The 15,079-nt window shown below is 45.5% G+C and overlaps 5 protein-coding genes across 7 annotated transcripts in view; 3 read left to right on the top strand and 2 right to left on the bottom strand.

The window, feature by feature from the left end:
- Window positions 1–2,784, top strand: part of H257_14532 (hypothetical protein) — a gene marked incomplete at its 3' end in the record, with an annotated part of 6,420 nt that extends 3,636 nt beyond the window's left edge. Inside the window, exons 12-22 of the mRNA XM_009842373.1 lie at window positions 91–175; window positions 263–352; window positions 444–537; window positions 631–777; window positions 837–1,075; window positions 1,157–1,249; window positions 1,379–1,800; window positions 1,996–2,119; window positions 2,189–2,388; window positions 2,441–2,578; window positions 2,632–2,784. Coding sequence (XP_009840675.1) covers window positions 91–175; window positions 263–352; window positions 444–537; window positions 631–777; window positions 837–1,075; window positions 1,157–1,249; window positions 1,379–1,800; window positions 1,996–2,119; window positions 2,189–2,388; window positions 2,441–2,578; window positions 2,632–2,784 — 1,785 coding nt within the window. The remainder of the gene's footprint in view (window positions 1–90; window positions 176–262; window positions 353–443; window positions 538–630; window positions 778–836; window positions 1,076–1,156; window positions 1,250–1,378; window positions 1,801–1,995; window positions 2,120–2,188; window positions 2,389–2,440; window positions 2,579–2,631) is intronic.
- A 305-nt stretch (window positions 2,785–3,089) lies between these two features.
- On the top strand, window positions 3,090–4,970 carry H257_14531 (hypothetical protein; the record flags this gene model as incomplete). Its single annotated transcript, XM_009842372.1, has 6 exons — window positions 3,090–3,342; window positions 3,406–3,685; window positions 3,753–3,900; window positions 3,963–4,100; window positions 4,558–4,794; window positions 4,851–4,970. The coding sequence occupies 6 exons, from the start codon at window positions 3,090–3,092 to the stop codon at window positions 4,968–4,970; spliced, it is 1,176 nt and encodes a 391-aa protein (XP_009840674.1).
- A 321-nt stretch (window positions 4,971–5,291) lies between these two features.
- Window positions 5,292–6,897, bottom strand: H257_14530 (hypothetical protein; the record flags this gene model as incomplete). 3 transcript variants are annotated; one of them, XM_009842371.1, is made up of 8 exons in its annotated part: window positions 5,292–5,444; window positions 5,755–5,850; window positions 5,934–6,035; window positions 6,086–6,187; window positions 6,231–6,299; window positions 6,346–6,423; window positions 6,474–6,629; window positions 6,694–6,897. In XM_009842371.1, 8 exons carry the CDS (start codon window positions 6,895–6,897, stop codon window positions 5,295–5,297), a joined length of 957 nt encoding a protein of 318 aa, XP_009840673.1. In that variant the 3' UTR covers window positions 5,292–5,294. The 3 variants fall into 3 exon arrangements, with proteins under 3 accessions (XP_009840673.1, XP_009840671.1, XP_009840672.1); XM_009842369.1 differs by having other exon boundaries at window positions 5,934–6,008; XM_009842370.1 differs by lacking the exon at window positions 5,292–5,444 and having other exon boundaries at window positions 5,631–5,850.
- Window positions 6,898–8,236: 1,339 nt separating this feature from the next.
- Window positions 8,237–9,459, top strand: H257_14529 (protein RarD; the record flags this gene model as incomplete). The annotated part of the gene is made up of 1 exon (XM_009842368.1): window positions 8,237–9,459. The coding sequence occupies one exon, from the start codon at window positions 8,237–8,239 to the stop codon at window positions 9,248–9,250; it is 1,014 nt and encodes a 337-aa protein (XP_009840670.1). The 3' UTR covers window positions 9,251–9,459.
- Window positions 9,460–10,181: 722 nt separating this feature from the next.
- Window positions 10,182–11,271, bottom strand: H257_14528 (protein RarD). Its single transcript, XM_009842367.1, has one exon. The coding sequence runs from the start codon at window positions 11,211–11,213 to the stop codon at window positions 10,287–10,289; it is 927 nt and encodes a 308-aa protein (XP_009840669.1). The 5' UTR covers window positions 11,214–11,271; the 3' UTR covers window positions 10,182–10,286.
- Between the last annotated feature and the right edge of the window lie 3,808 nt (window positions 11,272–15,079).

Genomic DNA, 15,079 nt, shown 5'->3' with positions numbered 1-15,079 from the left:
TACGTTCGTTGTAGAGCAACTAACGTTACTCGAGCAACTAGAATACCATGAAATACTACTGACCATCATGTTTCTATTGATTATTTGTAGGACAATCAATACTTGTTTTCGGTGGGCGACGACGGGTCGCTGTGCATTTTTGAAACCAAGGAACTGTCGAGTTCGAAGCTCAAAGGTAGATGAATCACCAACTATTGCATGAAATTATACAAAAAGTGATGGTTGTGTTGATATTTTGCTAACTTTATTTTGATATGTTCAGGTCGCAGCGAGCGCGAAAACGCCATGGCGTTTGCCGAAGAGATTCTCGTCACCAAGTCGGACTTGGAAGAGAAAAACCAAACCATGCAAGGTATATATATATATATATATATATATATATATATATATATAATATTACTTTGTGGGGTGCGTATCTTACTATTTGAACGATAATACAACAGAGCTAAAGGCGAAAGTGGACGAGTTGACCCTCCACAACGAGTATCAGTTGCGGTTGAAAGACATGAACTACAAGGAAAAGATCCAAGAAGTCAGGTACTTGATATATTTACTCACCCAGACTTTAACACATAATGAAAATTGACGCTAAACATCTTCCTTTAACATTGTGACCCTGTGTCTTGGTAGTGACAAGTTTACGTCCGAATTAACGCAGGACAAGCAACGGTGCACAGATTTACAAGAGGACAAACGGGAAATGGAGGCCGAGTACGACGCCAAGTTGAGCGAACTGGAAGCAACGCATACCCACGAACTGGATGGCATTCGCGACACGTACTTTGTTTCTTTCTATATATATATATACTTGTATTGCACGAACATTTTATTTGTAGCTACGAGGCCAAGATCAAGGCTGAAGTCGAACGGTACGACGCACTGATCCAAGAGCGCGATGAGGAAACTGCGCGGTGGGACGAGGAAAATCAGCTGCTCGTGGAGAGCCACACGCAATTTCTGGCGGAAATGACGTCGGAATATGACCGAAAGGTCGAAGGCGAGCAGACCAAGCAGACGCAACTGGGCGGTGAAAAGGATGAAATTGTGACAGAGTTCGAAGACAACAAGACCCAAAGTACGACTATTTATGGTCGGGGTTTCAGGGTTTACGAATCCATTTGTGGCCATGCATTCTAACACGTGGGGTGGTTTGTAGTTGAAGAGGATGCGGATTTGGAAATTGAAGAAGTCAAAGCCAAGTACGACGCCAAGTTTCTCGACGAGCGCGAGGCAACGCTACGGCTCAAAGGTGCGAAAATCGATCTTTGTATCTGGATTTATATAATTACGTTGTTTTTTGTCGGCAATTGACGTGGATTTAAGGTTCGATCTATGACTGATAGGTCATCAACAATGACGATATCTATGGGTTTCATAGGCGAAAACGGAATCATGAAGAAAAAGTTTACGGCGTTGCAAAAGGACATTGAGGACCAAAAAGAGGAGATTCGCAGTTTGCAGGAAAAGGGCAAGGAACTGTACGAGAACATCAAGGGTTTGGAAAAGGATATCCAGGGCCACAAGAAGGAAATCCGAGAGCGCGAAGAGACGATCCAGGACAAGGAGAAGCGCATTTACGACCTGAAAAAGAAGAACCAGGAGCTGGAAAAGTTCAAGTTTGTCCTCGATTACAAGATCAAGGAACTCAAGCGGCAGATTGAACCCCGCGAAAACGAGATCGCCGACATGAAGCTCCAAATCGAAGAAATGGACCAAGAGCTGGAGCACTACCACAAGTCCAACGCCGCGCTGGACTTGATGATTGGCGAGTTGACGTTGAAAATGGATGGCATGCAAAAGGTATGTATATGGAGGACTCTGATTGGTCTCTCGGAAATTATGTCGTGTCGATGATTGGCTAGAATGCATGTTCGATATATATTCGACATGCATTTGTGCGTTGCGTTTAGCCAATCAAAATGTCGTTTGTACTACACTCAGTTGTACGAATGGGGAAATCAAATGTACGGCATCGTCACGATTGCCAATGCCTAGGACATCAACCATCAATCGCTCGAGATCAAAACGATGCGCCAGTTCATTCGACAGTTCCAAAGCGACTTGCACGACAGCGCCCAGCTGCTGGAAAAGAAAAAAGCGCTCAAGGCGTCTGTGATTGGTACGACCTGTTCAGAGGTGATATGGGGGGGAAACGACCTAAAATTTGCTGGTTTTACTACTGTACTAGCCTTGTACAAGAAGTACGAAACGGGCAAAATTGTGACCGAAGTCGCGAGCGACGTCGACGCGCAGCAAGAGTACAATCGCCAGCGAGAATACTTGGAGAAGGAAGTGGAGAGCATGAAGTGCAAACTGGTCAAGGGGTTGAAGATCAACCACAGCGAAATGATGCGCCTCAAGCGTGAGAACGCCATCCTCACCGTGCAGGTGCCCAAAGTCTCAAGATTCGGCAAATGTACTCACGGGTGGTGACGCATAGGTGAACGACCTGCGCCGCGAGTTCCACGCCGTCAAGTCGAGTCAAAGCGAAGTGAATGACCTCAAGAACAAGCACCGCGACAAGCGATCCATGGACGAGCGCGAGATGGAGCTTCGACGTGAGAGCGAACTGCAAAAGGTACTCATGTGTACATAGTATGACTGCGATATCTAAACCACCGAGTCCACTAGGCTCAAATCCAACAGCTCAAGCACCAACAAGCGTCGATGCTCAAGGCACTGGGCGGGTCATCCGCTAGCGGTCCACCACCTCGACGAGCGCCAAGCGTCGCGACCGCCAAGCCCAAGTTGCTGCCTATGATGGGCTCTCATATTGATGCATAATGGCCCTTCACAATAAGTTAGGGTCATAACGTTAGGGTCATCACATCAGATTGTCGTGTTACAAAGCTGCTGTCGTCAGGTAGGAACTCGTTGTGGGAGCTGCGGCGCGACGGTTGGCATAAACGTACTGAATTATGGTGGTGGCATGCCACCTTATCCGGATGAAAACTTAAGGATTGCCATTGGCTAAAATGGCCGTAATTCCTGCGTATGATTGGCCCAAGTACCATCCGCAGATTGATCAACTTGGGGTCTCGAATCCTTCGTGTTTTGGATCACATCATTCTTGCGAACACAACATCACAATGGACTTCCTCCGTCAAGAAGAGCAAAAGTACCCCGCTCTGGCGGCGCGCTACGCCCGCTTGTCCGAGCTCTTCGGACGCAAGCTGTATCATGAACTAACGGTGGACATCTTGGCCTTCGTGAAGGATGAAACCACTGCGATTGGGACCAACTGGTATGATCTGTACGCGCAGTTCCTCTCGACGTTCCAGGAGAAGATCAACCAACTGTCACTCGTCACGATCTGCGGACACATTGCGCAACGCTTTGCTGGTACACACTCCTCCTCCTCCTCCCCCATTGTCACGCTCTTACTTTGTCGCCATATCGATCTAGATCCCCAACAAGCGGTCACGTTCCTGACATCAATCTTGACGTATCTTCAAACGAAGAAGACCAAGATCACTCAGCACACGACGCCCAACCCCCACGCCATCGAGTCCGTCTTGGTGTGCCGCATGTACACGGCGAGCTTCCAGGTCAAGTTGAAGCAATTGGCCGAAGTCAAGGCCATCTTGGCCGACAACAAAGAAGCAGTCGAAGGGCTTGTGGGCGCCGACCCGGTTGTCCACGCTGCCTACTACCGCGTCGCATGCGAGTACTACTCGGCTGTTGGGTACATCCAAACCTCCTTCTCTCCCTTCCATCTCCTCACCATATCATGATGTGTGTCCTACATACAGCCCCGCAGACAAGTTTTACAAGAGCGCGTTGATGTTCTTGGCGTATTCTCTGTATGACGACATCCAGCCGGCGGAACGTTTCGCTCTGGCCGTCAATATCAGCATTGCCGCACTCACGGGGGAGAACGTGTTCAATTTTGGCGAAGTGGTGGGTGCATGATCATATCATCATGTCCATTCTCGTTGTAATGCAAGTTGTGGACGAATTAGCTGGCGACGCCCATCTTGAGTGCATTGAAAGGCACTGACAAGGAGTGGCTCAGCGAGTTGCTTCACGCGTTCAACCGAGGAGATATTGACCAGTTCAATATCATTGTCGGCAACCATCGCGCCGAGTACAATGCCCAGGTACATCTACCTAAGAACATATTACTCCTAATATTTGTTGGATTGATCAATATTACCATTTCAGCCAAGCGATAGAATATTTAGAATGATGGATTGTGTGAATTGATGATCCTCACACTAATTTGTGTGTGAAGTATTGATGAACCTCACACTAATTTGTGTCATACACCAATTCCATGTTGGTGGATGCTTTCCACAACCGGATTGGCTACATACGTCCTACCTACTGCAATTATTTCTTGTTGTCGCTCCAGTGTCGAATGAAAAACAAGATCTTTTTATTTGTTTTGTTTTATATATATATAATATATAAATACACATATATAATATATAAATATATATATATATATAATATATGTAAATACAAATATATATAAATACAAGTATATATATAAATACAAATACAAATATATATATAAATAAATACAAATATATATATATAACCTGGATTGTGTAGCCTGCATTGGTAAACAAGGCGGATTACGTCAAGGAAAAGGTGGCGCTGCTGGCTCTGATGGTGCTGATCTTTCACCGTCCATCTCAAGAGCGCAATATTCCATTTCACGACATCGCCACGGCCACCAAATTGCCTCTGAACCAGGTGGAATGGCTCACTATGCGTGCGTTGTCGCTGGGGTTGATCAAAGGAACGATCGATCAAGTGGACCAGATCGTGTCGGTGCATTGGGTGCAGGTATAGATATATATATATTGACATTTCCCATGCAATTTTGATGTATTTTTCTGTAGCCACGAGTGTTGGAACGCCAGCAACTGCAAGAATTGCAGGAACGTTTGGGCGGATGGAGCAACAAGGTCAAGGATACGCTGCTGTATGTGGAAGACCAAACCCCCGAACTGTTTCAGTAAACAATGACCTCGACAACGCACTGGATTTTTGATTTTGCCTACGACTATTAATACTGGATCAGAGTAATAATATACAAGTACCGGATGTCGATACGAGTTATTGTTTGGTTTTTTTGGTTGGCTTGAAGACTTAGTGAAAAGTAATATATTTGGATAACCAAACAGGGCTCCATAATCTCTCTCCCATTGGTCAATCCAAACGTACTTGCCGCTGATTGGGTACAGGACATTTTGGATTTTTGGCGAAGGGTGGATATTAGCCAATCAGATGTCTCGGTTGAACGAACCGTGTAAATTTGAAGAAAATCGACAATAATAATTAATTTATTCGTCAAACCACGGAGCGCCTTTGCGGCCGAATCTTTCGGCGGGCATGGCAAATTTGGCCGTCCGAGAGTCCACGTCATAGTCATTCCGACGACTGGCACATGCGCTCGCATCGTCATCGACCCACCACGGCGGTCGCAATTTAAACTAATCAAAGCAGCATTTGACTTGATCTAAATGGCTTCACAACAGTATATCCATCATCTCATCACACTATTTATTGTCCAACGTCCCGTATCGCAGAGCAACCAACAGTGGTGTCGAGTGTGTGTGGGGGGTGCTCAATCGAGCGAGCACCAAATCGACAGACAATCGATTGACCAATCAAAACAAGTCAAATGGCCAATCAAATCATCCACTCGTCAACAATATTCGTGTTGGCAACACTATTAGATACAAAATTCAGTACAAACAATCGAGCAGCACTAAAGTCCAAATCTTGGCTCAAAGGCAATACCAGGTCTTTTCCACTAGCTGCAACTGCAGTGCGTTCAATAACTTTGACTTGGTCTGCTTGATGATGTGGATTCGCTTGAATTTGCACGAGGAGAGCCTATCCTGGCGGTTTAGTTGATAGCAAACCATGTAACAACACCAGCAAGTACTAATATAGTAGGATAATATTATATCTTATACCTCTTGGTGTTGTTTGCGGGTCTTGAGCTTGGAGGCATGCTTGGCAGCCATCCGACGGTTTTGGATCAGTCGTTCCTGCTCGACCAAGTCCGCGTAGGCCAGCTGCCCCCCGTGACTTTTCACTTGTGGTTTTGTGGAGGTAATAAGCTTACATTTTCCTGTTCGAGTTGGGCGGTTTGGAGCTGCCGCTGGTGAATTTGCAACATTTGCGACGCCTTCACATGCACAATCCCCCTTCTTTGCTTGGTGCGAATCTATCGATTTTTTCAGCTGGTGATGTGTTTCTCACTTGTTTACATTTTCAAACATGGCGAAATTTGCCTCAACAATATCCCGTACTTGAGCCACTTGCGCTTCCAGTGATACCTACAACCGATCGCATTGAAGTCCAAGTATTTGTAAAAGTTATTACACGTATGGAGTCCCAGGTCGCGGCAGGACACTGCGCCTCGCAGGTACCAAACAAGTCACGCTTGTGCTGTTCGAACTCCTACATGATACGTGTATTCCCAATCTGCGAGCCAATCCAAGCGTACATACGTGAAAGGCGTCGTCAGGTCGACGACAGAGCAATGCTTCCGTGAAATTGTGCAGGGCATCTCGGACCACGGCATGTTGATGTTTGTGTCGCTCTGGTTGGTCGTGTGACTGTAGCCCGTCCAATATAGCACTTGGTTGGATCGTCCGTTGTTCGTTCTACGCGATCGCAGCAGCCCCCATCTTTGAGGAGTCCAATGGACAATGTGCTAGACTTACGTACCTGATGGCTAATGGAAGGGTTGGAGTTGGGAGTTGTTGTCCACGCTTTTGTGGTAGGCTGTGCCAATGGTTGGGTCGTAGGAAGCTGGTGGGAGTTCTGCTGCTGCCGCGTCGAGTTACGTGTGGTCTTTGCATCTGTGCGACCCGAGAACTTCACAGCAGGGTGGGAGGGTGTGGGGCATGTGAACTTGGGGAGCGCAGACATGGATTGCGTTGATCTGTGGAGCACTCGGAGGAGTCGATCACGCCTCTGAGCGGACAGACCATATCTGAATCGATTGGTTGAGTGAGGGGAATAGAGTGGGCGTGAACTTAGTACCTTGACGGACTGGGCTTGATTGTGGTCGACATGTGCTGGAGTTGTTGCAAAAATGGCAAGGGGGGGGGCACTCGAAATAGGTGAAACCGTTCGGATTTAGCCGCGGCATGCAATTGAGCACGTACGTACTGTAATTGCTTGTAGTTGGACGGACGAATCAAATTAAGTTCAACACTTTCTTATCAATCAAACACAGACTTGGAAAAGTCATTACATCTTTTCTACAAACCCATTTCGAGGCTCTCACAAGCTGAGCTTTATCACACTAGTGACGCTGCCGCAACCTCAGCCCCCCCTTCCCCCCCAGCGCGTCTCAACCCCATCGCGCAACGAGGGAGTGGTGTTCCCTGAGCCTTCGTATGGTGGCTCTGGCGCCATCGTCATGCCTCGCGACCCCCCCTTCTCTGCTATTACACCGCACACTATATTTCGTCCGCCACCACCAGCAACCAGGCCGAATACGATGGACTCCTCCGAAGTTTCCGTCTGGCTCAGTATCGCGGCTTAACACCATAACTGTCTACGGCGATAGCGTCCGTCAACTACAAGTAGTTTACTCAGTGAACCAGCGAGGCGAGGCCTTGTATCTCGCCGTGCATGTGGCTACGTTGTATGGCTTCCCAGACTTGGCTTCGACCCGGTTAGCCCACTCCTTTTCACACCCACAGCAGCTTTGCCAGTACATAAGGCCTATGATATTCATTCCATGCATATCAAAAGATCATTAGATGTTGGTATATAGCAGCCACGACTGGCCTTTGTGAATACACTGTCAGTAACGTTACAGTATTCGGTTTATACAGCACCTCAAGAAAGTAATGAGTGGCCTAGAACCACAGGAATACTTCGAACAAAAAAATTCAAGGTAAAATGGTTTACATATGGGTTTCTAGATGGAACTTCTTGTTGCTTCGAAAAACTGTGTCTGGTACAGTGTATGCATAGTAAACAGCTTGATCAATTGAGAGCAGCACGTACAACGAACGGTATGTACACCAATCACGACTTACCAACTCTATCATCAAGTGCGTCCTACAACAACAAGCAAGGTCAGACTTAGAGCGTGACGAGTGCCATGTTAACTCCAAAATGGGAAGGTTGTTCACTTTGGTTCGAAATGTCGTTACACTGTACGCCCGTCGCAACTTCAACTTGAAATCTCAAACATGCCGGATATTATCCGGATTTTCACCCTGCGATGATGCAAACAAAAATTCACAAAGCTATGGCGACGGTGCTGCACATTGGCGTGCTCAACGCCTTGTTGGCGTATGCAATTTGGGGTGTGTTTCCCATCTACTGGAAGCAACTGCAGCACATTCCGGCCATCCAGTTGGCGATGCACCGCATCGTGTGGTCGCTGTTCATGCTGCTTCTGTACGTGTTTGGGTCGCAGCAGTGGACCGAGTTTCGAGCCGCGGCGTTCATATGGAGAAACCTCCTGACGTACACCGTATCTGGCGTGTTCATTGCCGCGAATTGGCTCATTTTTGTGTGGGCGGTCAACGAAGGCTATGTCGTCGAGTCCAGCTTGGGGTACTTTATCAATCCGTTGCTGACTGTGGTGTTGGGCGTGGTGTTCTTCAAAGAACGGCTGCGACGCGGTCAACTGGTGGCTATCGCGGTGGCCACCGGTGGCGTGTTGATTTTGGCCATCTCGTACGGCAAGTTCCCGTGGATATCGCTCAGCTTGGCGTTGTCATTTGCCGGCTACGGGTTTGTAAAGAAGCGAGCGCCACTCACGTCCATGCAAGGGTTGACTATGGAAACTGCGATATTGTTTCTGCCGGCGCTCGTGTACCTAGTTGTCGTAGAGGGTTGCGGCGACGGCGCGTTCCTGCATGTGGACACGACATCGAACGTGCTCATGGTAGGCGGCGGCATCGTGACTGTGATTCCGCTGCTCTTGTTTTCGTCCGCGGCCAAGGAAATCCCACTCACGACACTGGGCTTGTTGCAGTACACCACCCCCATCCTCCAGTTTTTGTGCGGAGTTGTCCTGTACAAGGAAGCGTTTTCTACGTCTAAACTGATCGGGTTTATCGTTGTGTGGGTGGCCCTAACCATTTTCACAGTCGACATGGTACACGATTTGCGAAAAAAAACGTCGGACGAAGACGTCGTGGTGGTGGACGCAGTGGACTTGCAAGGCATTGAATCGTCTTCGTTTCAACTGGTTGAACATAGTCCATCCAAGAACGAACCAAGCAGCGTGGGCGCTGATCTGTCAAAAGACTAGATATGGTGCATTTCAACTAAAGACTACAAAAAAATGCCTTGTCTTTCGACAGCTATTCCAACTTTGTATTGATATTTTTTAGGAAAATAAGTAATAACGATAGAACTGGTCAAGACCAACAGAAGTTACGGTTCAAAATTTCGATTGGTGAAAAATTGATCGAGTAACTGTTAATAGAATTTAAACCAACCAGCCTTTTTGTAAGGAAATATATGGAGCCAGGCACATTTTGGCCGAAAAGGAGCATCAAGTATATCTTGGTCTTTGTATACAGCACTTATCCGTATGAACGTTTCCATTGTATCCGGATTATTCAGGATGTTTAACCTATTCACCAGATAAAAAACGTAAGTAAAAATAATTTAACGTCAGCATTATGAGGGTTTAACTGAAATAACTGAGGCGTTTAATAGTAAAACGTCTCCTCCTGAGGATGGCTGATCTGTAGTCTTTAGATGAAATGCACCATATGTAACAAAGCACGACCCCCATCCGAGGAACGTTATATAGTACCTTTGGAATACCCCGGGCGGGCTCGTTCCCAAACGCTAGACATGTCGTCATAACTGCAACAACGTTAGTGTAACGTGAAAATGTTTCAAGCTACGAGTGCATCAAGGCTTGACATGAGCATGTAGGTTTTGCTAACGTGTTGGTGATTGTATTGTTGTAGTTATTGGCTATTCCAAAAAATCAAGCAATTCCATTGGCCAATTTGAATGCACCTTAAACTGTTCCGTGCACATATTTTAAGGTTAAATCGTGCACCATAAACGGTCCCTACACTTTGCCTCGAATAATTGAAAAGTACTTCGAAGTACACCATAAATTGGTCATCAATGTTAACGTAGTTATTATGAATGGTTCGAAGTTTCTTTACTTTGGACGACTGGATGGGTCTTCGAGTTTCCAACTTGCGTTGGTTGTAGCCCCTGCTTCAAATAAGACGATCGATCGACATCGTCTAAATAATTATAAGTTAGAAAAACGACCTCTACATCGTCTCATAAGTTAGACAAACGATCTCTACATCGTCTCAAGCCAACCAAATGATGACTGAGTCGTCGTCGTCGTCGCTGTAGTTGCAAGTGACTTCGGTTGGTTTCTTGACGATAAAGCTCTCGGCTGTGAAAACCACGAGCGCCACCCACACGAGGATGAACCCAATCATCGTTGCGCCACTAAAGTCTTCGCCATACACCCACACACCAATGATAATGTTCATGGTGGGTCCGATGAACTGCAGAATCCCAAAGAACGACAGCGGGATGCTCTGCACGGCCGAGCAAAAGAGCAGCTGCGGCACCACGGTCATGGCGCCGCACCCAACCATGAGCCAGTTGAGCGCCGCGCGCGATCGGCCAAACGCTCCGTCGCCCTGTGCTTCGCACACGAACAAATAGATCAAGCTCGGGATGGCCAGGATGGACATTTCGATGGTCACGCCTTGCACGGGGCTGAGCGGCGCCTTCTTTTGAACGAGGCCGTAAAACCCAAACGCAAACGCAATCGTGAACGCAATGTACGGGAACTTGCCATAGCCAAACGTGACAACCCCCACCCCGATCACAGCTAACGCCACTGACAGCCACTGGAACAACCGAAGCTTCTCGTGGAGAAAGATCACGCCCAACAGCACACTCACGACGGGATTGATGAAGTAGCCCAAGCTCATTTCGACGATGAACCCGGCGTTCACGGCCCATACCGACACAAACAAGTTGGTGCCCATCAACAAGCCAGACACGGTGTAAATCCCGAGGTGCCGCCAATGTCGAGCGCCTTCGAGCAACGCGGCCGATTGACCTGTGACGGCAATCACCACAACCACCAGAGGGATCGACCACACGATGCGGTGCGCGAGGACTTGCATGGACGGAACATCGGCGAGCAGTTTCCAGTACAACGGGTACAGGCCAAAGATAATGTACGCGAGCACGCCGTCCAGAAAGCCTTTCTGCATGAGTTAGGTTCGAGAATGGAATAGTGTTCGAGACGGTAGTGGTACGGCGGCATGTCGCTTGTTGATGAAAAACTGGGAACAACTTACCATGGCATGTATATCCCACTGGGAAATACGTAGATTTCTTACAATTCACTGAGTGTTTTTCCATTTTATGCCGCAAATGTTCTTATTCATGAAATCTACTACGACTCATACCGTACCAGAACGACTCGGACAAATATTTGCTTGATACTTCAAGTATGGCTTTGGACACGCACTTAACTAGATTTACGCATTAAATGCGAATCGTTGTACCGGCTCGCTACTGTAAAGCTGATCGTTCTTATGCGGGTGTATACAATACACAAGTATGTCCAAACATATTCGTTCGGACAAAATATGCTCCCCGTAAGTCCAATACAAATGTCAAGTATGTCCGACTGAAATTGTCCGGTGTCCGCAAAGTGATCATATTCACCCATATTCCGTGCTTTATTATACAGGTAGCGTACAGAAATTTGACCGCAAATGTTCTTCTTCATGAAATCTGTACTCCGTACTTAATTATAGTGTGTCCATTCGAGGAAATTTGGCCTATCATGGCGACCCCTGGACCAAATTGCGAAAATTGATTGGCTATCGAAAACGGGTGGCAATATGACAGAATAACCCCTTAAATAGTCACCTTGATCTGATCAGTAGAAATTTCCACCAATTAAATGGATGCAGTGTGTTGTATACAACATTTAATTAGTAGGTATCCACCAATTACATTGATGCATTCGGATACAACACCTGGTGTTGCTTTGATTGGCTGAATATATTTGTTTCGCGACTCTCATTGGCCAAACCAAATGTGCTTTATATTAATGTAAAACTCCGCCATTTGAGACATATGTACACTACAAAAGATTCGGTACGAATTTCCCGACTCGCCGAGCGAACCGGGCACCAATCTCTCCCATTGATCAATGCGAAATTACGTGTCGCTGATTGGTTATAATCCATTCATTATAACCAATCAGCGACGCGTAAGTTCGGATCGGGTTTCCACCCGAAAGGGCGACGTCGATATAGCAGCTTGGTTTGTGCTCGGTTGACTGTGAACGAACCATGAAGAAATGGGAAATTTGAAGAAAATCGACAATGTATATGGTGCACGTCATCTATAAACTACCAACTTTTCACAAAATTTTCTGACTTCTATTTCATATTCATTACTCAAAATTGCAGCAAATTGAGACGTATAATCGACAGATCTCAATGTGGTGAAGAAATTCTACGTTTCAGATTCAAATTTTGTGATGAATTGGTCCAGAAATAGATATTTAACCTAGCGGTATTTTACTTGGATATTTGGCCATAGGGGTGGCCCCTGAGATGTATCTTGATTTTTGTATGTGACTCTTATCCGTATTTAATATCCGGAGGCAGTTGGGGCCTTTAACCTCCCACTCCAGTGATAAAACGCATGAAATCGGTATTTAACGTATCTGGATTTTGGGTTTAACTACAATAATTGCACGTTAAATAATAAAACCTCCACTCTTCAATTTAACCAGTTGGAAGTTTTACTTGGAGTAGATGAAGTGCACCACATGAGAACGAAATTACACCAAAGGATATTTTCCATCACAATTGGGCGATACAATTCGTCTAAATATTGCAGGAGGCTGCGGGAAGTCGTGAAAGGAAGGCCGTCGCGGAACACGGAGAGGCCGACAAAGATGTCGATGGAGCACGGGATGCGCGGTGGAGGCGGCGAAGGTGCGCCAATGTCGGGTCCGACGGGATGTTTTGCGTTTCGGGGTAGAGCGTCACGTCGGTGTTCGGCGCCTTCTTGTCCTTGGTGTACGGGTCGTCGCCGTGGTTTTGGTACGTCAGAGTGTGCGTGACGCCGAATGGTGTTGGTGTGGGGGCACTCGTGCCAGCTTGTGCTTACTCTGCAGACGTTAACGCACAGAGGGCGATAGTCAACGCCGCGGCCGTGGCGGTGATCCTCATCGGCTTAATCTCCAATGGGTTGACTGTGAATTGCAGTGGGAAAAACTCACAGTAACTTTACATTCTATATTTTGAGTAGAAAACTGACACGTCTAAATTTAGAAGGAGTATAAAATATTTCTAAACAGGCAGATTACATTTTGTAACAAATGTAACAAATGTAAAGAGCAAACTCTAAACTTTGACCTCGAAAAACCCTGCTTCAACTTTGACGAATTGTTTCCAAATGCTTTGTCCACAGGCATCACTCCAAGTTTTCAACGAATATGTATTCACACGTCCCCATAATTTGGGGACAAAATCGCCCGGATAAGCCCCAAATTATCCGTACTGTAACGGTACAACCGAAGTTTTGAGATATAGAGTTGGGATAGGGACCCGCGTTGGAGATGCTCTAATAAACTGTACAAATTGTCAAGATTAACAGATATTTCTGATAAATCGAAGATTACGTCACCAGTTTTGTAGCTACAGATAACCGTGAAATTTGACAAGTAAGTTTTCAAATGAGTGTAAAATAAAGTGGCAGTCAACTTTTGGCATTCGTTAACATTTGCATACATTTTTTTAATCTGCCATGAACTAACTCGCCCAATGAACGGTTGAATTCAATTGAATGTGTTAACTTTCAATCATCCTGGAGCACATTTTACACATTACGTTCACTTATGTGAGCCAATAAATTATGAGGTTGAAGGAATTTTAAGTAGGTTCCTTAGGTTGAATATCGACGAAACCTATGAAACTTCGATGTTTGAGGTACGATTTCGAGTTAGCCTAGGCGATACGTAATTACGAATAGAGATCCGTTTCGTACTTACCCAACGAATATACTCACACAGACCACATTGACCCGGACTTTTACATTTTGGAACCTTGTTTAAATTAATACTAGTGTGAGCAATGAGTGATTTGCCAAATTTGCGCAATTTTGCCTTGACGATATCGTTCATTTTTTCGTTTTTTACATCCTGAACGTGAGAGTTGCATCCCCAAATTCATCGTTTCAGGGGCTATCGCATGATTTAAGAGTAAATGAATTTAAAGGGTTGATTAAAGGAGCAAAAAATTGTAGAATCTGTCGCTCGAACACTGAATCAGTGATTTGCCAAAAATTATACCAGTACTTGCTTAAAGTATTGCCTAGGTTGGGCTTCGTTGAAACAAACTACTAGTATCATTTTATTCAGACTAATTATATTCACACGGTATATAAATTGTGCAGATTATTTGTGTTCTGTTTAACGTCGAGGAGTATAGTAGTAATATCCTAAAGGTAAAATTTGTCATAGGCTCTATTTATACCCAATCATGTCGAATCTGTTACTCGATTGACTAATGAAGCTTGGTAAATCACTGATGCGTTGGCAAATCACTGATTGCTCACGTACCAGTATGTAGTACCCGGGAACGAGGGAATTTACAGTTAACGTTACTATTATTAATAATAGTAACTGCAAGTACTAGCTAGCTACAGTATGGTGCAAGTCATGTATAAATTTCCAACTGGTCAAATCGAAGAGTAGAGGTTTTATTATTTAACGTACAATTAATGTAGTTAAACCCAAAGCCAAATACGTTAAGGGCTGGTCTGGATACCACCCCATATAATTATGCCATAATCTGTTTTGGCAAGTCTGCAAAATTTTCCCAAAGTCTGATATCCCATGAAAAAAAGGAGAAAAGAAGTATCTCCAAAGTTGTCTGGATACCAGCTGAATTTTGGAAGAAATATTCGATTTCCGAGTGAAGTGAAAGACTGCAACGTGAACACAAACCTCCATAAAACACCCGATTCTCAAGAAATTGTGGCATAAATTTTTGAACTTTGGTGGCATCCAGACGCACAAAATTTCGAAAAATGGAATATTTCGATTTTG

Source organism: Aphanomyces astaci (assembly GCF_000520075.1).
Source record: "Aphanomyces astaci strain APO3 unplaced genomic scaffold supercont1.58, whole genome shotgun sequence".
Classification (NCBI taxonomy): domain Eukaryota; phylum Oomycota; class Saprolegniomycetes; order Saprolegniales; family Verrucalvaceae; genus Aphanomyces; species Aphanomyces astaci.
The sequence above is the reverse complement of the archived record's forward strand: the minus strand, read 5'-3'. Positions and strand labels throughout refer to the sequence as shown.

What these genes read in the sequence shown, in the direction of transcription:
- H257_14528 (XM_009842367.1), bottom strand. Translation starts at nt 11,213, where the DNA reads ATGCAGAAAGGCTTTCTGGACGGCGTGCTCGCGTACATTATCTTTGGC.